At 40.6% G+C, this 23,808-nt stretch overlaps 1 protein-coding gene across 1 annotated transcript in view; it reads right to left on the bottom strand.

The window, feature by feature from the left end:
* Positions 1-14,237: 14,237 nt before the first annotated feature.
* LOC110525327 (tyrosine-protein phosphatase non-receptor type 9) overlaps positions 14,238-23,808 on the bottom strand; it is a 47,017-nt gene continuing 37,446 nt past the window's right edge. Inside the window, exons 7-13 of the mRNA XM_090234792.1 lie at positions 19,590-19,906; positions 19,072-19,159; positions 18,397-18,466; positions 17,483-17,561; positions 17,104-17,254; positions 16,616-16,823; positions 14,238-16,044 (exon numbers count right to left, since the gene is read on the bottom strand). Coding sequence (XP_090090918.1) covers positions 15,854-16,044; positions 16,616-16,823; positions 17,104-17,254; positions 17,483-17,561; positions 18,397-18,466; positions 19,072-19,159; positions 19,590-19,906 — 1,104 coding nt within the window. The 3' untranslated portion in view covers positions 14,238-15,853. The remainder of the gene's footprint in view (positions 16,045-16,615; positions 16,824-17,103; positions 17,255-17,482; positions 17,562-18,396; positions 18,467-19,071; positions 19,160-19,589; positions 19,907-23,808) is intronic.

Raw genomic sequence — 23,808 nt, 5'->3', positions numbered from 1 at the left:
AAAAAATATATATAAATAATAATTAACACATTCATTTAAAGTACTAAGCTCTAAAACCAATATACCAAAAGCAAATGTGCATTTATATTTGGAAGCCCTTATGCATTTAATAAATATCAGCCTCAAAAACGGTTAATTTCTGCTTCAGTACAATGTATAAGTTCACAGGTGTGAAAGAAAAAGCAGTTGGCAGCTGAGACTCACTCAGATGTATGTTTATTGGGCTTGTGGGTTTTACAGTGGAAGTAGTATATTTTATGCATAACAATGGCATTTCCAGTTAATTCCAGAGTGAATCTAGAGTAGCTCACTTATACATTCTCACCAGTGCATTATATATTCTGTCAATGGCTTTTTAATATAGTCTAGATTTTTTGTTCCTATGGTATACCAAGTCATGATTGTGGCCTTCTAGTATTGTTGATGCATTTCATCATCCATAATACTTATAATTCATATGTTGTGACTTCCCTATTGTTGTAACACCTTGAGTCTTACCTCATCCACTGTAAATTCAATTGGAGGAGTTTCTTCTTTAAGAGTGCGAAAAAGTATAATAAAAAAAATGACATTTGGTGAAAGATGATGCATTGTAGCGATACGAATAAAAGGTTCACCTGGTGTGCTGAATTGTGTAAATTGTTAATTACACAAAACAAAATATTTGTAAAATGTTTGTATTTTTCATAATTTTAAAAGGAGTGTTTATTTTTTTGACATCTCTTCTGTTACAGATCTCTCATTTGTTTGTTCACCTGACATTGTGAGTGATCCGGTGTGTTTCTTACCTCTCCTGTATTGAGCCTCTTCTGTGATTAGTTATTTGTATGCATTGTTTAGAAAATACTGTAGGGAATATGGGAAGAAGTTGATATTAGGAACATTTGATCAATTTGTATTTATTTATTTTATCATTTTGTTAATAAATTGTCAAAAGCAACCTGCCTTGTCATTGAAGTGTGTGTTTAAGTTTGGTGGGAGGGGGAGATATATATTCCAGATATGCACGACATATCTGGAATCTATCACATAGTATGACTATGCTGCTGTGCTTTTCCTTGTTGTTGTGTAGGAACAGCAAACTTCGCCGATAAATATAAGTTTGTTATTTGAGTATCATTATTTGTAGACCCGTCTTTACTGACAATACACGAGCGTCCTCCGAAAGCGGCAGCCTTGACGACCAAATTAGAACTGCCGCAATATTTTGGAATTCGGGATTTGTGGCCATAGCCCTTGTAATATTTGTGTTGTGGAGCAATGACCAGGCAGGAGACGGGAGTACAGTTAGTTTTCGTTTAGTCAAAACCCCTCGTGCCCTACAGTTCGCGGCACCCTAGTGCGAATGTGCATTTCCTGTTAGGTGTAGTAACATAACACTGCCGTAATACATTACTGCTTAGTAACAGCATAGTAACTAATATAAACAGATGTAGATCCCAGATACCACACTCCTCCCCCATAGTGTTTAACTCCCAGAGAACAAGGTAAATATGTTAGGGAACTACTAATGCAATATCTGAACAATACATTCTTAAACATTTTTCAACTACTGGGTTGAAGCAGACTTTTCAGAGCCCAGCACAAATCCAGGGGATTATTCTGCCCCGAAGATGGAGTTTGTGTCCTAATAACTAACCCAGGTAATGTCCTTTTTCTTTCCTTTTATCTAGGACATATTAAAGTGTTTGTTTGTTTTACTGTCTGTTACCTCCTTAACCAGCTCAACTCACAGGTCCAAGCTTTTGAGGTGCCCTTCGCTGTTGAATAGGATATCTCCGCTCCTCCTGGGCTTCCGGTATGGGCCAAGTTCAGGTGGAAGGTCAGGCTCTGTCTCTCCCATACGTCCGCAGTCAGGAGAATAGTCCTGGTGGTCGTTATTGTTCTTGTTCTCTCGGCATGTCTCTGCTGGGGCGTTGGACCGTAGCAGATGATCCACATGAACGTTGACCTGGCGATGACCAATTTGAACTTGGTAAATGGAAGGTCCTCTGCGTTGCAAGATCACACCTGAGTTCCACAGGTGCTTGGGGTGTCTGAAATCACGTACCATCACCCTTGTTCCCTCTTTGAATTCTCTGACAGTCTTTGAGTGTCTGTCATGTGCTTTCTTCTGCTGTAGCTGGTGCTTTGCCACAGTGCTTGACAAGTCTGGTTTCAACAATGTCAGGCGGGTACGTGGTTGGTGTTTCAGAAACAGTTCAGCTGGTGTACATTCCGTTACTGTGTGTGGTGTGTTACGGTAAGTAAACAGGAACCGGGGAAGCCTTTGGTGGGTGGGCACAGACTGAACCTCGAGTCTAGTCCAGGCCTTCTTAAACTGGTCTTTCTTGTCGATGAATGGACGAAGGGTATCGTCATTTACGAAGGTTGGCCAACAGCCTAATGTTAAGTCCAAGACTTTGGAAAGCTCTGGGTCTTTCCTTGTTTCCTCTGCTATGTCTGAAGCAGATATGGGCAGATCGTTAATGAGAGAGATCTGGAAGACTGCTCTATCATCTTCACTGTCGGAGTCACTATTGCACGGTAGTCTTGATAGTGCATCGGCATTTGCGTGATCACTGGATCGTCTGTACTCAATCTCGTAGTCGTAGGCTAACAATATCAGAGCCCAACATTGCATTCGAAGTGCAGCAAGGGTTGGTATAGCTGATTTTGGTCCAAGGATGGCCAACAGAGGCTTGTGATCTGACAGTAGTTGGAACTTCCTTCCGTAGAGGTATTTGTGAAACTTCTTCACTCCGAATATTATGCTCAGGGCTTCCTTCTCAATTTGAGCATAATTTTTCTCACTTGGTGACAGAGTCCGTGATGCAAATGCAATAGGATGTTCTTAACCTGACGGTAGAACATGTGAGATGACGGCTCCTACTCCGTATGGAGATGCATCACACGCGAGTCTCAGCTTCATCGCTGTGTTGTAGTGGGCAAGCCACTTGCTCTTTAGCAGACGCTGTTTGCAAGTCTTGAATGCTTCTTTGCATTGTGGGGACCAATTCCACTGTGTAACGGCCTGCAGCAGTTGGTGAAGCGGATGCAACAATGTGGACAAGTTTGCCACAAACTTTCCATAATAGTTCAGGAGCCCCAAAAATGACCTCAGTTCTGAGATATTTGTGGGTGCTGGTGTGTTTACGATTGCTTCCACCTTGCTGTTGTTTGGGTGCAGGCCTTGTGCATCAATCTTGTATCCGAGATACTCCACTGAGTCCTGGAGGAACACACTTGCTGCGTTTCATTCTCACTCTGTATTTCTTCAGTCTTGACATCACTTTGTCCAGCATTACAAGGTGCTCTCCAATGGTTGGTGCTGACACGAGGATGTCGTCCATGAAGCACACAACATTGTCTATACCGTCCAAGATCTGATCCATTGTGTGTTGGAATATCGCTGGAGCTGTCGAGATTCCATAGGCCAAGCGATCGAATCTGAATAGCCCCTTGTGTGTATTGATGGTCAGATACTGTTCTGACTCCAGATTCAGCTTCAGTTGCTGATAAGCGAATGCCAGGTCCAGCATACTGAAAACCTTCCCACCAGCTAGAGTGGCAAACAGATCTTCAGCGTTTGGTAGTGGATATTCCTCTGGTAGTATGCAGCGATTTACTGTGACCTTGTAGTCACCACACATTCTGACGGTCTTGTCTTTCTTTGGGACTACAACAATCGGAGCGGCCCAGTCGCTCCTCGCTACTTTCGTGTTATTCTTCTGTAGGCGGTCCAGTTCCTTCTCTACTGCTTCCATAAGAGCATACGGAACTGGACGTGGTTTGTGAAAGATAGGCTTGGTTCCTTCTTGTACTCTGACTTTTGCTGTGAAGTCTTGTATTTCACCGCAGCCATCTTTGAAAAGTTATTTGAGTCTCCAGCATGTTAGTGAGTGTAGCCTGACTCACTGGTTTGTCATTTCTCAGACTGAAGACTTCTCCCCAGTTCAACTTTATCTTTTGTAGCCAGTTTCTGCCTAGCAGAACAATGACGAGCAGTAGCCTCCACTCCTTCCCCTCATACCGGACTGGTACCTGGATCTGCCCTAACACAAGAATAGTGTCACCAGTGTATGAAGAAAGGCGAATGGACGCGGGCTGAAGAGGGCACTTTTTCAGTTTTTCTTTGTACAGTCTCTCTGGAACCAGAGCTACAGACGCTCCGGTGTCCAGCTGCATTTTTACTGGTTTTCCCGCTAACTCCATGTTGAGATAGATTCCATCTTTTTGTTGTTGAGCTGTGTACACTGTGAACAGTTCCACTACTGTTTCAGTTGTACCTTCCTCTTCTTGTTCTGCGTCTGACACTTTGTGAGCTCTTGCTGTGCGTTTTGAGGCTTTACACACTCTGTAAATGTCCAACCTTTCCACAATTGTGGCACTTTTCATTTTGGAATCGACATTCACTGTGCTGATGATTATCTCCCCCCACATCTGTAGCAACTGGGCTTAGACCTTTGAGATGTGGGCTGCTTTGTTCTTGTGTAACCTTGAGGACGGGACTGAGAAAAGTGTGACTTTTGTGAGCCTTTTTCACCATGTGCATCACTGATCTTGTGAACACCTTTCTGACGTTCTGCATGTCCCGATAGCTCAATAGTATCCCTGTGGGCAAGCTCGAGTCCAAGTGCGATATCACCGTCTTTCTTAAAGGTCAGGTCCTTCTCTGACAGAAGCCTTCTGTGATATGCTTCACCTGTGAGACCACATACAAACTTGTCTCAGAGAGCATCATCAAGAAATCGTGTAAACTCACATGTACTTGCCAGCCTTTTTAAAGCAAGGATGTAGTCAGCCACAGTTTCCCCTTGACTCTGGTGACATTGGTAAAATCTGAAACGTTCTGCAATGAGAATTGGCTTAGGCTTGAAATACCTTGAAAGAGTTTCAGTCAGTTCTGCATAGTTCAACTCCACTGCTTTTATTGGTTCAATGAGACCTTTCAGCAATCCATACTCAGTTGGACCCAAAACACTGAGAAATACGTCTGCTTTCTTTTCATCTTTGATTTCATTTGCAGCCAGCCAACGCTCAAAACGCTCCAAATAGGAATCAAAATCCTCTTTTGTAGCCTCAAACTCTGGTACTCGACCAATGGAATGGATGCCATTTTCACAGTTAATTGTTCAGTTTCCTTATTCCTTGTATTCCTTAATTTTCTGCATTTTCATCTAATTCTTCACTTCAGAAGTTTCTGCAATTACTTCATTCACTGCATTCATTTGTACACACACCGTGTTACGTTCCTTCTTCCTTTTTTTTTTTCTTGACAATGTTTCTCCACTGAGATCGCCTAATTTCAATGGGTTCAATTACATTTTTTTTTATTTAACCACCAGAGTGCAGTGTCGCTATTCTGGACTCCAATAGTCTTGCTACTTGGCAGCTCCTGAATAACGTACCTACTAGCAGTGCTTAGCCTTCTCTACTGGCGAAAGAAAATAAAAAATAACTGACGAATTACATAATTCTTTTTAGTTTCATTACTCATGCAACATTCTTCTCTTCAAGCAATGTCCGTTTATGTAGTTTAGTCACCTCGTCGCCACTGTAATATTTGTGTTGTGGAGAAATGACCAGGCAGGAGTACAGTTAGGAGTACAGTTAGTTTTCGTTTAGTCAAAACTCCTCGTGCTCTACAGTTCGCGGCACCCTAGTGCGCATGTGCAATTCCTATTAGATGTAGTAACGTAACACTGCCGTAATACATTACTGCTTAGTAACAGCATAGTAACTAATATAAACATATGTAGATCCCAGATACTACAGCCCTCAACAACAATTGATTGGACAGGGGTTTCTCGCGTTCACTTCGAACGTCTGATGTCCAGAGATTGCCTTCTTTGTTACATTGTAACATCTCAGAATGCCAACCCTGCATGAGACATATGCTTGGTCTGTAACGCTTTTTGCCTTTTGTGAGTGCAGCTTGCCTTAAGTAAATATCTTTGAAAATAACATTTTTTTTTTTTTTACAGAATTAGCAGAGACGGGATGCTAATTAGAGTTACCCCCTTTATAGTGAGTGCATTTAGAGTTCTGCTTTTGTGAAAATAGTCAAAATATTTTCATTTTGAGGATTTCAGATTATTTTCAAAGGTGCCCTTTGTATCTGTGCAACTGGTCATAATAACCAGACTACTTTGTGTTGTAGATCACCTTGTTTTTCCGTGTTATTTGCAGATTAATGATGTGGGACTGAACTTGCAAACAGTAGGCCCACTCCCCTTCTGTCCACAATGGCAGCATCATCTGCCTATCAAACCAAGCCTTCCTCAGAAGCCTGCAACCCTAGGTAGACTGATGCTGGGTGATTCCAGTGTTGTGGACACTACATTTGCATGCAAAATCACAACTTTAATATCTCACAAAATGGACAAACAAAATATAAATGAAACTTTGGATGTATGTGTCCCCCTTGGAATTACAAGAAAGCGGACTTCTACATGCTAGCATGTTGTAGAAATAAAGTAAATAAGAATCATTATGGATGTTACATGAACAAGCTTTTTGGGATAGCTATTTGGAAGGAAGGGCTTGGCTGAACACCGAAATGATCATTTTGAAAACATGGTAATGTCCATGATTACTTTAGAGAGGAAAAATAACCTTTATAGTTGCTACAACCTCCGTTATGGATGTTACAGAGTCTGAAATAGACGTTCAAATCATGATAAAAATCTATCAAAACACATTTGTTATCATTTATAATGTTTTTATAAGGTCAGCAGAAGGCATAATACTTCAGGATTGCATAATTACAGGTAGCCTGAATAGTATACAAGGCCAGTCACCACACCCTTACATTTAAAAAATTCCCTTCACTTTTATATTCACTACCGTTCAAAAGTTTGGGGTCACTTAGAAATATCCTTGTTTTTGAAAGAAAAGCCTTTTTTCCATTAAAATAACATCAAATTGGTCAGAAATACAGTGTAGACATTGTTAATGTTGTAAATTACTATTATAGCTGGAAACGGCAGATTTTTTTATGGAATATCTACATAGGCGTACAGAGGCCCATTATCAGCAACCATCACTCCTGTGTTCCAATGGCACGTTGTGTTAGCTAATCCAAGTTTATAATTGTAAAAGTCTAAATGATCATTAAAAAAACTTTTTGCAATTATGTTAGCACAGCTTAAAACTGTTGTCCTGATTTAAAGAAGCAATAAAACTGGCCTTTAGACTAGTTGAGTATCTGAAGCATCAGCATTTGTGGGTTCGATTACAGGCTCAAAATGGCCAAAAAACAAATACTTTTCTTCTGAAACTCGTTAGTCTATTCTTGTTCTGAGAAATTAAGGCTATTCCATGCGAGATATTACCAAGAAGCTGAAGATTTCTAACGCTGTGTACTACTCCCTTCACAGAACAGCGCAAACGGGCTCTAACCAGAATAGAAAGAGGAGTGGGAGGCCCCGGTGCACAGCTGAGCAAGAGGACAAGTACATTAGTGTCTAGTTTGAGAAACAGAAGCCTCACAAGTCCTCAACTGGCAGCTTCATTAAATAGTACCCGCAAAACACCAGTCTCAATGTGAACAGCAAAGAGGCGACTCCGGGATGCTGGCCTTCTAAGCAGAGTTGCAAAGAAAAGCCATATCTCAGACTAGCCAATGAAAAGATTAAAATGAGCAAAAGAACACAGACACTGGACAGAGGAACTCTACCTAGAAGGCCAGCATCCCGGAGTGGGTCAAACGTTTAGGGTAGCCTTCCACAAGCTTCCCACAATAAGTTGAGTGAATTTTGGCCCATTCCTCCTGACAGAACTGGTATAACTGAGTCAGGTTTGTAGGCCTCCTCGCTCGCACACACTTTTTCAATTCTGCCCACACATTTTCTGTAGGAATGAGGTCTTGGCTTTGTGATGGCCTTTCCAATCCCTTGACTTTGTTGTCCTTAAGCCATTTTGGAAGTATGCTTGGGGTCATTGTCCATTTGGAAGACCCATTTGCGACCAAGCTTTAAAAGCTGATGTCTTGAGATGCCGCTTCAATATATCCACATAATTTTCCACCCTCATGATGCCATCTATTTTGTGAAGTGCACCAATCCCTCCTGCAGCAAAGCAATCCTGCAACATGATGCTGCCACCCCCTTGCTTCATGGTTGGGATGGTGTCTTCGGCTTGCAAGCCTCTCCTTTTTCCTCCAAACATAACGATGGTCATAAAGGCCAAACAGTTTTATTTTTGTTTCATCAGAACAGAGGACATTTCTCCAAAAAGTACAATCTGTGTCCCCATGTGCAGTTGCAAACCGTAGTCTGGCTTTTTTATGGCGGTTTTGGAGCAGTGGCTTCTTCCTTGCTGAGCAGCCTTTCAGGTTATGTCGATATAGGACTCGTTTTACTGTGGATATAGATACTTTTGTACCCGTTTCCTCCAGCATCTTCACGAGGTCCTTTGATGTTGTTCTGGGATTGATTTGCACTTTTCGCACCAAAGTACCTTTATCTCTAGGAGACAGAATGCGTCTTCTTCCTGAGCGGTACGAGGGCTGATTGGTGCCATGGTGTTTATTCTTGCGTTTATATTGTTTGTACAGATTAATGTGGTACCTTTTAATGGCACAGTCAACTTAGTGTATGTAAACTTCTGACCCACTGGAATTGTAATACTGTGAATTATAAGTGAAATCATTTGTCTGTAAACAATTGTTGGAAAAATTACTTGTCTTGCACAAAGTAGATGTCCTAACCGACTTACCAAAACTATAGTTTGTTAACAAGAAATTTGTGGAGTGGTTGAAAAGCAAGTTTTAATGACTCCAACCTCCGTGTATGTAAACTTCCGACTTCAACTGTAGATATTCCATTAAAAATCTACTGTTTCCAGCTACAATAGTCGTTTACAACATTAACTTATTATGGCTGGGGGCAGTATTGAGCAGCTTGGATGAATGAGGTGCCCAGAGTAAACTGCCTGCTACTCAGGCCCAGTTGCTAATATATGCATATTATTAGTAGATTTTAGAGAGAAAACACTCTGAAGTTTCCAAAACTGTTCGAATGATGTCTGTGAGTATAACAGAACTCATATGGCAGGCAAAAGCCTGTGAAAAAATCCAACCAGGAAGTGGGAAATCTGAGGTTTGTAGTTTTTCAACTCTTTGTCAAATATACAGTGTTTATGGGGTCAAATTGCACTTCCTACGGCTTCCAATAGACTGGCAACAGTCTTTAGAACCTTGTTTGATGCTTATACTGTAAAGGAGGGGGGAATGGGAGCTGAATGAGTCAGTGGTCTGGCAGAGTGGCATGAGTTGAGACTCGCGTTCACATGAGAGTTAGCTTGAGTTACATTGCAGTTCTGAAGAAAAAGGAATTCTCCGGTTGGAACATTATTGAAGATTTATGATAAAAACATCCTAAAGATTGATTCTATACATCGTTTGACATGTTTCTACGAACTGTAACATAACTTTTTGACTTTTTGTCTGAACTAAGCGATCATGCATTGAGCATTTGGATTACTGGGCTAAACGTGCAAACAAAAAGGAGGTATTTGGACATAAATGATGGACTTTATCGAACAAATCAAACATTTATTGTAGAACTGGGATTCCTGGGAGTGCATTCTGATGAAGATCATCAAAGGTAAGTGAATATTTATAATGCTATTTCTGACTTATGTTGACTCCACAACATGGCGGATATCTGTATGGCTTTTTTTTTGTTGTCTCAGCGCGGTACTCAGATTATTGCATGGTGTGCTTTTTCCGTAAACCTTTTTTGAAATCTGACACAGCGGTTGCATTAAGGAGAAGTGTATCTATAATTCCATGCATAATAGTTGTATCTTTTATACATTTTTATTATGAATATTTCTGTAAATTGATGTGGCTCTCTGCAAAATCACAGGATGTTTTGGAACTACTGAACATAACGCGCCAATGTAAACTGAGTTTTTTGGATATAAATATGAACTTTATCGAACTAAACATACAGTGCCTTGCGAAAGTATTCGGCCCCCTTGAACTTTGCGACCTTTTGCCACATTTCAGGCTTCAAACATAAAGATATAAAACTGTATTTTTTTGTGAAGAATCAACAACAAGTGGGACACAATCATGAAGTGGAACAACATTTATTTCAAACTTTTTTAACAAATCAAAAACTGAAAAATTGGGCGTGCAAAATTATTCAGCCCCTTTACTTTCAGTGCAGCAAACTCTCTCCAGAAGTTCAGTGAGGATCTCTGAATGATCCAATGTTGACCTAAATGACTAATGATGATAAATACAATCCACCTGTGTGTAATCAAGTCTCCGTATAAATGCACCTGCACTGTGATAGTCTCAGAGGTCCGTTAAAAGCGCAGAGAGCATCATGAAGAACAAGGAACACACCAGGCAGGTCCGAGATACTGTTGTGAAGAAGTTTAAAGCCGGATTTGGATACAAAAAGATTTCCCAAGCTTTAAACATCCCAAGGAGCACTGTGCAAGCGATAATATTTAAATGGAAGGAGTATCAGACCACTGCAAATCTACCAAGACCTGGCCGTCCCTCTAAACTTTCAGCTCATACAAGGAGAAGACTGATCAGAGATGCAGCCAAGAGGCCCATGATCACTCTGGATGAACTGCAGAGATCTACAGCTGAGGTGGGAGACTCTGTCCATAGGACAACAATCAGTCGTATATTGCACAAATCTGGCCTTTATGGAAGAGTGGCAAGAAGAAAGCCATTTCTTAAAGATATCCATAAAAAGTGTTGTTTAAAGTTTGCCACAAGCCACCTGGGAGACACACCAAACATGTGGAAGAAGGTGCTCTGGTCAGATGAAACCAAAATTGAACTTTTTGGCAACAATGCAAAACGTTATGTTTGGCGTAAAAGCAACACAGCTGAACACACCATCCCCACTGTCAAACATGGTGGTGGCAGCATCATGGTTTGGGCCTGCTTTTCTTCAGCAGGGACAGGGAAGATGGTTAAAATTGATGGGAAGATGCTTGGAGCCAAATACAGGACCATTCTGGAAGAAAACCTGATGGAGTCTGCAAAAGACCTGAGACTGGGACGGAGATTTGTCTTCCAACAAGACAATGATCCAAAACATAAAGCAAAATCTACAATGGAATGGTTCAAAAATAAACATATCCAGGTGTTAGAATGGCCAAGTCAAAGTCCAGACCTGAATCCAATCGAGAATCTGTGGAAAGAACTGAAAACTGCTGTTCACAAATGCTCTCCATCCAACCTCACTGAGCTCGAGCTGTTTTGCAAGGAGGAATGGGAAAAAATGTCAGTCTCTCGATGTGCAAAACTGATAGAGACATACCCCAAGCGACTTACAGCTGTAATTGCAGCAAAAGGTGGCGCTACAAAGTATTAACTTAAGGGGGCTGAATAATTTTGCACGCCCAATTTTTCAGTTTTTGATTTGTTAAAAAAGTTTGAAATATCCAATAAATGTCGTTCCACTTCATGATTGTGTCCCACTTGTTGTTGATTCTTCACAAAAAATACAGTTTTATATCTTTATGTTTGAAGCCTGAAATGTGGCAAAAGGTCGCAAAGTTCAAGGGGGCCGAATACTTTCGCAAGGCGCTGTACATGTATTGTGTAACATGAAGTCCTATGAGTGTCATCTGATGAAGATCATCAAAGGTTAGTGATTAATTTTATCTCTATTTCTGCTTTTTGTGACTCCTCTCTTTGGCTGGGAAAATGGCTGTTTTTCTATAACTAGGTACTGACCTAATATAATCGTTTGGTGTGATTTCGTCGTAAAGCCTTTTTGAAATCGGACACTGTGGCTGGATTTACAACACGTTTAAAATGGTGTAAAATACTTGTATGTTTGAGGAATTTTAATTGAGATTTCTGTTGTTTTGAATTTGGCGCCTTGCGTCTTGAATATCTCAGAGAGGTTAAACTTCTTGAATTCAACCATTATTGGGTTCAAATACACATTTAGATTTGTGAACAGCCATCCACAACAACCACAATCCGTAAGGCACAAATAGCTAAATGAGAGAGCAGCAGTGTGATTCACATCATTCTACTTTTGTAATCACAGGTAGAATTGTAATGTACAGATATCAAAGCATACCCCATTTGGGGGTAAAACCTCCAACTCAAACATTACAATCAATTTTTTTTTTCACAAGGGAATGTAGCACAAATACGACAATCATCTGTTTGTCACATAGCGCGCAAGCTTCATTACAACACACAGAACAATCATCACACTGGCACAATAATAAGGGTCAGCATGGTGGAAATTTTGAAAATGTAATTTGGTAATGGATCAGGTTCACTCTCAGGATGAGAGTTCACCCTCTCCATTCACCAGGGCATGCTGAGAATAGTGTCAACATCTTTAGTACACAACTTCTTTACCCATGTCACAATTAGCATAACATCAGTCAAAACAATCAATCCATACATTAATTACTTCATTCATATAGTTATTAACATACCAAGAACATACTCAAATCAATTGAGTCAGTTTTCAAAAATCTTTCAGTTTCCAAATCAAAACCCAATTAATTATCCAACCCAAAATTAGAATAACAATGCTTCAGTGATTCACATTGGTCCTAGTACTCAAAGTTAAAAACCCTCAACTTTGCACATAGACACTGGCAGAATGTACATTTATTTTATCACACAGCATAATTATAGTATTCACTTTCTTATCATGATTATAACCACAGATCAGTATCCCAATGCATTCTTCATAAATGACTCAATTTAGCAGTGTGTATACCTCTACAATCAACTTAATACCCCCCCCCCCCACCACCACCACTTCAGGCACTCAATCTTCTGGCTTCTCTTCGTAGTTTTCTCCAGATAGCTTCATAGTTCAAGAGGATGGCCCATGATCATGTCCCAATTTCAAATGTCTCACCCTTGCCAACCAGCACACCAGTTACATGAGAGAAGTTTTGGAACAGATCTCTCTCCATGCTTACTCCACGTTACATGAGAAAAGTTTTGGAACAGATCTCTCTCCATGCTTACTCCACGTGTACTCCTGTCACCCTCCTGAGAGAAAAGGCATGAGAGAAAAGCAGTTGATAGCTTTGACTGGATGCTGTACAACGGTGGCTGGCTCGGACTCAGGTCTCTTGGTAGAAGTGGTGCGGGCAGGGCTGGATTGAACGCCTTTGTTGCTCTTCTTCAGCCGGTTAGAGGGGTTTTGACGTTCACACCGTTCTCGTGGTCAAATTATTCCTTCCATGCATTAAGACATTGATTTGTACAAATTACTTTTTGATACATTTCATAACCCAATTGTGAAACATACTTTATGTAGACATTATTTGCTTCTTATTTTCTACTTTTAAGATGCATATAATGTCCAGTGCATAACCTAGCCTGCTGGAACCAGCCTGATCGCTGTGTTCACCATTCTATTTCACTTTCACACAGCATTCAAGTTGGTTCCACCAGGCTAATCGTAACCACCATTGATAATGTAATCAGTGCTGTGTGTGTTTGTGTGTGACCAACCAGTATCTTTGATGATGGGCCAGGAGCTGATCGACACTGCTATGCCCATCAATGTGGCTCTGGCAAAGATCTCACTTCCAGCATCACATCTTGCCTGCTCACCAACGGTCGTCGATGGGGAGAAGAGCATTAGGTAGGTTTAGTCTGACTTGTTCAAACTTCAACATAGTATATGGTAAAGCACAAATATCCAGTAGTAGCAACACCCTTTTCATTCCATGTTCCACTGATGAACTGCCGATTTCTACAGGATGGACTGGAGATGCTTTTGCCAGATGGCAGCCTCGTTCTGTGGAAACCGTAATTGGGTAGGTTTTATAAGCCTGTTCAAACTTCAACATAGGATAGGTAGTACTTGTTTGTGTCAGATATTAACTGCCATTGGTAATAGAACATAAATATGTATGGAGCCAGCATATGGAGACTTGCAAGATGAAGTCCAGACAGATGGGCTTGATACTGATGTCTCTGAATGGAGGGAGCTGGACTCTGCCTTCAAATGTTACTAGACAACTTTTACTTGTATTGTCTTTTTTTTTTATTATTGAATGGTATCAGTCAAAATGGGGAGGGAGAACTCTGTTGTATATGGCAGGATTTCGCAAACTTGGTCCTGTAATCGGCTAAGGTGTATGTAAACTTCCGACTTGAACTGTATATATAACACAGGAATTCATGTTTGACTGCACTGGGCATTTAAACTCAAGATTTTTCAGAAAGATGATTTGTCTAGACACAAACCAGACTAAAATATGACAAGAGCACACACAATCCATTAGGAATGAACATTTAGCATTTAATGTGCTGAATACACGTTTGGTCTTCCTTTGAAATGTTATTGAACATATCCCAATCTCCTTTGGTTGGAAAACATAATTGGCATAAGAAGCATTTGAAATGTACATGTGTAGACAAATGTTTTTTCATACAGCAACATCTGATTCAATTGTCCTCAATCATACTACCTAATAGTAACAGAGCAAATATAATGTCTACTTTTAAAGTCTGAATACCTGTAAGAAAAAGTTGTAGAAACAATAGAAAATAGAAAAATACAATTGGTCACACTGTCCTTCATTGAAAGTAATCATTCTAAAATCAGTAAGAGTGTACGAGGATGGCAGACTTAAACGAGGCTGCACTACAAGCAAATTCAATATGAATTCAGTAGCAAAGAACACATTTTTTCATCCAACAAGATATCATGTAATATGATGCACACGCACTGTTCAGCAATGGGAACGGTAATATTCTACATGTAGTCCTCTATAAGTGTCCATTGAACTACCAGACAAGCCTGAAGGTCAAAGGTCCAATCAACAGTAACAATCAAGTTATGCCTATATCACATGTTTAGTACCTCCCATAATTGCAATTTGACCTTAAATGCACTATACCACCACAAGAACTGCAATATCCTAAAGCACGATGGGAAGAGCCATTTCAAAGTGCTTCAACATGGCTGTGTTTAAAAGTATATTGCACATTACTGGGGTCTTAAGGCGGAAGCATGGTTATCATGTTCATCGCAGCATTGGCGGCTCAACAGAAGTACATGACAGTGTCACACTGAAGCATACGTATCGACTATTGCGGCGACCAAACATTTAATGTCATGATCACAAGGTTTTCACAACAAATTTGAACAGCCAATGTGAATAACTTAATGAAGTCTGTTGTGAGGGCAGCCCTTAATTCTTCAATCTGCAGGAAATGATTGCATTGATATGGCAACATTATCAGCAGCTCGCAATTTGTTTAAGGTGTAGCATTACTTTAAGTTGAACTTAAGGTAATCTATGCATTTTATCGTGGTTGAGGCTTGGATTGGGGGTAGGGCAAGATGAGAAGTCCGCATACATATCAGGACAACTTCTACAAGTAGCCATCCGTGCCATTTAATCAGCTCCAGGAGAAATTTAAGTCAAGAGGAAATGTTCCTCTTGAGTTTTGCAAAATTGGCTCACCGTCCCTATGTGGATATTATTGACAAAATAAAAATACAGATTTCAGTGAGGACACAGAACTAATAATATAGGAAAGTAGACTTGAATGTAGCTAAACAATTTCTATTTGGTAGGACATGGGATTTTACATTGCCCAAACTACCAAAACAAATAAATGGTGGTCCATTCATAGAAAACAACAACTTGAACCGTGACTTCTTGAGATACTACAAATCAATTTTACTAGTCGTTAAAATGTGAGAGAGTCAGGAGGAATGAGTCTGTCTTAGAGGCCTCTTAAATGGTAGAATAAGTGATGGCAATCCCTAGAAGCAGACATGCTGATTGGCTACAAAGTGTCCCCTGGATTTACAGATTGCCTGCGAGAACAACACCCAGGGCATCACTGATTGGCTGCGAGAACTACAAGGTGACCCCCTTGGCATCACTGACTGGCTGAGAGCAGGCCCTGTCTTTGAGCATGCTCCAGGATGGCGTTGTGGCAGAAGTAGTACTGGTCGGGGGTCTGGATCGTGAAGGCCCTTTGCGTTCTCATCCACCGCACCGTCTGACACACATTGAGTGTCCCCATGTCCTGCAACTGGGACAGACAAATGTCCAGGGCACAGAAGGTACCTTGGGAGAAGGAAGGTGGGAGACATCATTATCAACAGATATATTACGAAGTGGGGAAGATGCAGAAATAACATTAGTTCACTATGGACTCCATACATGATAGCCATAGAAATATAATCCCTATTAGAGAAATGGGGGTGACACCTATGACTATCACATCATAGAGATTTTATTTAATTGTGTGCATTACGTGTTACTGAGGTGATCTGGGGGGAATGAACTTACTTGTTATAAGCATGTATGAGCCTTTATATTGTCTTATTAGGGCCCTGTGGTTTGTGGAATCATGTGACATGCCTGGATTTTTAACCTTTATAGCTTTTTCATCAAACTGTCCCAGCAGATGGTCCAGCTGCATCCTCAGACAATTGCTTTCCTTTTTGGTGTAATTCTCCTTTCTGGATAAGGCTTAAAATACAGGATAAAATCTTGCCATGTCACATGATTGTGCAAAATACAGAGCCTAAATAATATATTTTGTGTGTCTTTATTTTGGTCTCAAGGACTGGAGTAAAGTCTGATACGCATAGACTAAAGGAGTGGTGGTCATCAGTGAGAATTAATAGTTCACCTGTTCTGCCTATGCCCGCACTGCAGTGAACCACCATGGGGGGTCCCAGGGGGTGGCCTCTCCACCGGGGCCCCATGCCCTTCACCGCCTGTCTCTGCTGCCTCTTGACGGCCCCCAGGAAGTCGATGAGTGTCAAGGCCGAAGTGGGGACGCCATAGTCAGGCCAGCTCAGGTATTGGAAGTGGGTCACCTGCTTTTGCTCACAATTCTGGTAGGGAAGGGATAGACACACCATGATAATAGTGTTAAATTGTGGTAAACAATCACTGATATGCATGATTTGTGTTGGCCAACACCAACACTAAGGTAGTGTTGCACAGTGAAAATTGTCCCAGCTAAGGTGAACAGCCATCCCTATGCAGCTAGCCTGTGCTACAGATAATCTCAGATTTTCATCCTTAAAAAACAACAAATCAGCAATAGGAAATGTGTTATTCCTTGTGTAAAGGGAGCAGAGGTCACTTTAGACCTGTAGCTAGCTACTGTACCTCCATGTTGTACAGCTCCAGGGTGGTCTGGCTGTAGTGGGAGTGGTTGTCCACTCTCTGGTTGACCACAGCCATGTGACTGTACACCTCCTGTCCACCTTCCTCCAGAGGCCAGTACTGACCACATTTCTTCCGACCGCCCTCGTTCGTCCTGCAACACACAGATTTATTATCTCCAGGAGGGTAATGACAATCTCTATAATTCAAGAAGTGCCCCATTGTAACATATATGGGTCTGGTTGACAACAGTCACCACATATCAGCATTTCCAAACGTCAGTGAATCATTTAACAACAATCCTCCACTTCATGCCATGACAAAGACTTGATATCATTTCAACTCCCACTGGGTAAAGGAACGCTGTAAGAAAAGTAACTACCTTGTTGTCATGACAATGACTAGCACATTTTGCTCCCAGACCATTCTCCAAAAATCACCATAAGTTTTCTCCAGTGGTCCTATGGACAGTAGAGTAGAATGAAGGGAATTATCTACTTGTTACATCAAGGCTCATACACACTTACAAAATGTTGAGGTCTTTATGTTCAACCAACTCAAAACTGAGTGTACAAAACATAAAGAACACCTGCTCTTTCCATGACATAGACTGATCAGGTGAATCCAGCTGAAAGCTATGGTCCTTCATTGATGTCACTTGTTAAATCCACTTTAATCAGTACAGATGAAAAGGAGACAGGTTAAAGAAGGTTTTTTTAAGCCTTGAGACAATTGAAACATGGATTGTGTATGTGTCATTCAGAGGGTGAATGGGCAAGACAAAATATTTAAGTGCCTTTGAACGGAGTATGGTAGTAGGTGCCAGGTGTACCGGTTTGTGTGAGTCAAAAACTGCAACAGTGCTGGATTTTTTTCACACTCAACAGTTTCCAGTGTGTATCAGGAATGGTCCCCCACCCAAAGGACATCAACCAACTTGACACAACTGTGAGAAGCATTGGAGTCAAAATGGGCCAGCATCCCTGTGGAACGCTTTCGACACCTTGTATAGTCCATGCCCCTACCAACTGAGGATGTTCTGAGGACAAAAGGGGTGTGCAACTCAATATTAGGAAGGTGTTCCTAATGTTTTGTACACCGTGTGCATGCTTATGACAAGTCTGTCAGTTCATCAAGCACACCATAATGCATTATACCTGTCGACTTTAGTGTTACCAAAATACCAATAGTTTGAGAAAGGAACCTCTTACAAATGAATCCCATCAAAATGACTAGTGCAAAAGTCTCTGATGGTGAAACTAGCAGATGTAATATCATAGACGGCCATCGTTGTACCTTGAGTACCGATGTACGCATTCTTCTGTTTGTAGCCATCCATGAAGCTGGCGTTGATGTAGTCCGATCTCTGAGGGAACAAACATGCCTTTGTCACAGCGACCGAGAGAATAGGGGTCCTATAACATCAGAGCTGAACAGTAGCAATCCAGATAACATTATAGAGCCCTGTTGGATGAATGCCAAATAAATTGAGCAAATAAAAAGAGGGGGCTATCAATGCGGTAATACACCGTTTATCAGAGGCCTTTGGTGAGCTGGCTGAGTGTAAAAGTAGAGGCTTTCTCACAAACACATGAACCAAAGATGTCCTTTGACATTCTATGAGGCTGAAAGAGAGCATTCACGTATTGCAATATTGCGCAGTTCTTTTGTGTTTTTTTTTGTCCTCTTAACAGCCTATTCAATATGAATATTCAAAAAATATAGAATTAATATTTCAAGTTCTAGGAACCATGTGTAATGTTCAGGTATATGTGCATTTACAAATACTGTATGGAACCATATTATGCTGTTGTGAATGGTGACAGCAAGTCTTCTAATGCACATTGTGCTTGATAAGGCACTATATGCACATGTGGTTCCTAGAAAGTGTTACTGATATCTCGTATGTTATGATACTGTACACTTTAACTGCATGATGACATTGTCATATGACTTTCGAAAAGTACACACCTCGTTTTGTCGAGTTTTCAGACGAACTCTTGTTTGGTCAAGACACAGGACATCCCCATAGCGATTCCTCTCCTGGTTGTATGCAGTACTGGAGAGATTGGTAATTTAAGAATGTCTGTCAATGGTTGATTATATCATGAATCAGTATCAAGTTACTGCTCCAAGGGACTGATGCAAAGTTTTGCCACCCAGTTTGATGCTTTCCTTGGTAGTTTAATGGACAAACCCAAAGTCTCATCCTTTTCAACCCAGTGAGGGCTGGGGGGCCCGTATTCACAAAGGGCCAGAGTAGGATTGCTGGTATATGATCAGTTTAGCCATTTAGATAATAAAGAATAAGATTATAAATCGATAGGAGGGTTCTGATCCAAGAAAAGCTCTGATCAGCTTCTACTCTGAGACACCTTGTGAATACAGGACCAGAACTCTCTAGGCTTCTCCCTACGCAGCTCAAATGCCAGGAAATGTAGATCAACACAAAGCAAACCCTTTAAAAGTGATTGTACTCATCTACTCACAGGGCACAGTGGAAGGTCCCTGGCGGTTGCTCCTTGCGGATTTCCACGTACTCCAGGTGGATGCCAGAGCGCTGGAGCCTGCCCAGGTGGGCCATGAACTCCTGCAGGCACATGGCCTCCAGCCCGGGGGTGTGGACCGACGAGTCCGCCAGTGGGATGCCTACCAGCTCGTCAACGGGGTCCACACGACCGTTCTGCCCAGCCAGGAGCTGCTCGTTCCAGCCGTGGGCATCCAGGGGCAGCAGCCCCCCCAGGTGCTCTGGGAGACAATCCCGGGGGAGGTGCAGGCGGAGGTCGGACATTTTGACCATCTGGACCTGGGAGAGGAGAAGGAGGTAGGCGAGTGTGAGGGCTTCAACTTGAAAAAGTAAAGTGATAACATCTGATCTTAAGTCCTTGCTCCGTTTAAAAATATATATATATATATTAAAACTGGACCACATGTCAAAAGTATAGAATCCTTTTTAGGACATCCTGATTTGTAAGCTGTAGGTTTCAGTCTTGACTAAGAATTGAGGATGTCCTAAAATGGATTCCATGCATTAATAGGGGTTTAGGCTGATTTCATTCCAATTCAATGAATCACTGGGACAGTCAATGAATCAACGTCAATGAATCAAACAGTGTGCTTTTCAATAATGCTCCATGCTCTGTTCAATAAATGGATTCCGATTTGATATTGCATATTAGAGCCATTTTACAAACGTCATATCATCAATGAATAATTAATAATAATGATATAATGATTGTGGTGATAACACCAAGCATTCAATCTCATGACCTCCTCAAGTTCATAAAAACGTCATAGTTAAACAAGATCATTAATGACTAAATCAGCTTTGTAAAAAAAAATAATAATCACTGTCCTACTGCCTTCTTAACTAATCTGCTTTAAGAGATGCAAGTCCATCAGAGCCACATGAACGATCTGTTACATCTACTATTTTTTCTGTGAAATCAACAGTGACTTGGGCTGAGTATAAATGGCACATTATTCCCTATGTTGTGAACTACTTTTGACCAGGGCCCATAGGGGTAGAGTGTGGATCGAAATGATGTACACCCTTGATAAAGATGAGCAATAGTGACTGTATAAAATAAGTAATTCTAATTCTGAGCAAAATTTTTATGCACAAAATTATATTCTTACAATTGCTCAGAGAAAGATTTTGTTAAACAAGTAATACTTTTTTCTCAAAAAGATAGGGGTCAACATTATTGACACCCCTGAACATTCTTATAGATAAAGTAGTCAAGTTAAGTATTTGGTCCCATTTTCCTAGCACGCAATGACTACATCGAACTTGTAACTAGAGCTGCAAAGGGTCGGAAATTTCCGTAATTTTTCCAGAAACTTTCCATGGGAAGTTAAACCCGAGAATTTTGCTTAAATTCATCAAAAGTTAGCTTATAACAGTGAATCTTTTTTGTGGGATACCAAAGGCAATTCTAGGTCTTGTGGCATATTTTGGTTACACTATCCCAAATTAAATGGTATTGCAACCCTCTGCATGCACAGTGCATTCTTCCATCACATGTACAGCTGATTCTCAAGATCTTGCATACTAATTAGATGCTATTGAGCCCACACTGCTAGACTGTCTGAGCCAAGGACTACAGGCTTTCTGGTAAGTTTTGATTACAATACCGGGTGGGGTGAATATATTTTATTTGACATACATAATTTTTTGTTAACTAGTAAATAGTAGCCTACAGCAAACTGTGTTTCAATAAATTCTAACTTGTATATTTTTGCTACCATGTGGGTTTTAGCTTGCTTGAGCCTGCTAACTGAGGGGTGTTAATTCACCTGTTTCCATACATGTTTAATTTTAAAACATTTATCTTACAAAGGAGTTGTTTAATCTAACTATTTAACTGTACATGAAATTGTATTTGTAGTTTTTTTACTAATTTTTTTTCTCATCTTTACATGAAAATGCAACAGGCACTATTTTATGTGTGGAGATATTTTACTGCAGCTAATGTAGAAGGAAAAGCAGTGTGCAAATACTGTGCCAAATCATGTGTGAAGAATGCAACAAAGATAGAGAATCATCTGGCCAAGAGCATAAAGTTCCCTCAGCGCTCACAACAATCAACCTTTGACAAAAGTCCCTCTATTCGAGGTGAAAATGATGAATCAGATATCGCCATCAAGAGGATCCTCCTGGATGATGTATTTTGGGAGAGAGTAGTAAGCAGCCTGAAACTCCTGAAACCTATAGCAGTAGCCATTGCACAGATTGAGGGAGACAATGCCATCCTATCTGATGTTCAGACTCAGCTCGCAGATATAAGAGAAGAAATCTGTACTGCCCTGCCCACTTCACTGTTGCTCCAAGCACAGGAAACTACAGTTCTGAAAAACATCAAAAAGCGCGAAGACTTCTGCCTGAAGCCCATACACGCCGCAGAGCACATGTCGGACCCCAAGTATGCAGGCAAGAGCATCCTGTCTGGTGCAGAGATCAACAAGGCATATGGTGTCATCACTACAGTGTCTCACCACCTTGGCCTGCACGAGGGCAAGGTTCTTGGCAGTCTGGAAAAAGTTTAGGCTTTTTGAGCCTGACAACGAGCCATCCTCAACAAGGTTGGAAAATGGCAGTGAAGATGAGGCCTCAGAGTCTGATGTTCAAGAGGAAGACATTGAGGAGGTCCAGGGAGAAGACATGGAAGCCTGAGAGGAAGACAACCAAAGCTTTAGTTTCTAGACTATCAATTTACAGATGTATGTTAAATGTTTTTGGGAGATGCGATGGATCATTGGGGATCATTCAATATTCCCTTTCTTTTGGTTGTTCAGTGAAATCATCCCATGTGAAGAGACAAGTAATTTAATTAAAGTTAAATTCAGAACTAAATAGTTTTTAGTTTTTTTTCCTATTGGAATGATTTAATCATTTGCAATTATGTCTACTTATGACAAGGTAAAATGTTTAAGTTTCTGTCTCCATATGATATGGTAAATATATCCAATGCAAGAAACATCTACATTTAAATGGTATTAATAATAATTTGCATATGTTTCCACCTCCTGAATATTCCCCAAAATGTGCAACCCTACTTGAGACTGACTACAAACATATCGGATGCATTTGCAGTTTGTTTTAGTTGTGTTTCAGATTATTTTGTGCCCAATAGAAATGTATGGTAAATAATGTATTGTGTCAAGTGAATAATGGTGAGTGAGAAAGTTAGAGGGTCAAAGATCATAACCAAAAGACATGTTAACCATTACCAATAACAGGGGTGGTTAGCATTTCTTGGGGATATGATCTTTGACCCACAGTAACTTTCTCACTCATCATTATTCAGGATTATCCGTAATCATGGTAGCATCCACATTAATGTAGAAGTGTTTAGAAACATATTATATTCTTATTTACAATAAATGTGACTCCAGAATGGCACAAAATAATCTAAAACAACCTAAACGAGCTGCAAAATTCATCCAACAAGTTTATAGTCACACACTTGATGTAGTCATTGCATACTAGGAATCTTTAGGGGGGGGGTAATAATTTTGACCCCTACCTTTTTGAGAAAAAAAAGTATTACTTCTTAATTAAACAAAATCTCTTTCTCTAAGCAATTGTAATAGTATTAAAGAATAATTTCACAATTTTCTGGAGCAGTATTTATTTTATACAGTCATTCTTTATCAATGGTGTCAATCATTTTACACTCCACTGTAGGGGTATAGGGTGCGATTTCAAACACAGCCGATGTGATTTATGATCCCAAACGTTCGCTTTCCCTGGGAGGAGTTAGTTCCTGAGTAAAGGTCACAGTGGAAACGCCTTGCATCCATCAATAATTTATTTATTTAACTAGGCAAGTCAGTTAAGAACAAATTCTTATTTACAATGACGGCCTACCAAAAGGCAAAAGGCCTCCTATGGGGACAGAGGTTGGGATTAAAAATAAAAATCATCTGACATCTGAGGAAGTGCCTTGTGTATCAATTACATTGCAGGGCTGGACGGCGGTTCACCCTCCAATGTCAGGTGTTATTCACTGGAAGGGAGCATAACGATCATCCCCAGGTCCCAGGAGTGTTTATCTGCTTCTAATATTGTTGATGTTCCCAAACTAGGACAGGGGGTTACTGAAGCAATGTCTGAGAGATATAGGGGGCATGTTTGGCTCTACATTGTGAGGTCCTACTTCTGCACCATGCCAGAACATGTCTCTATCATGCTGCATCAGAAAA

This window comes from Oncorhynchus mykiss, chromosome 1 (assembly GCF_057628025.1).
Source record: "Oncorhynchus mykiss isolate SJ-2025 chromosome 1, ASM5762802v1, whole genome shotgun sequence".
NCBI lineage: Eukaryota > Metazoa > Chordata > Actinopteri > Salmoniformes > Salmonidae > Oncorhynchus > Oncorhynchus mykiss.
This window is presented reverse-complemented; position numbering and strand designations above follow the sequence as displayed.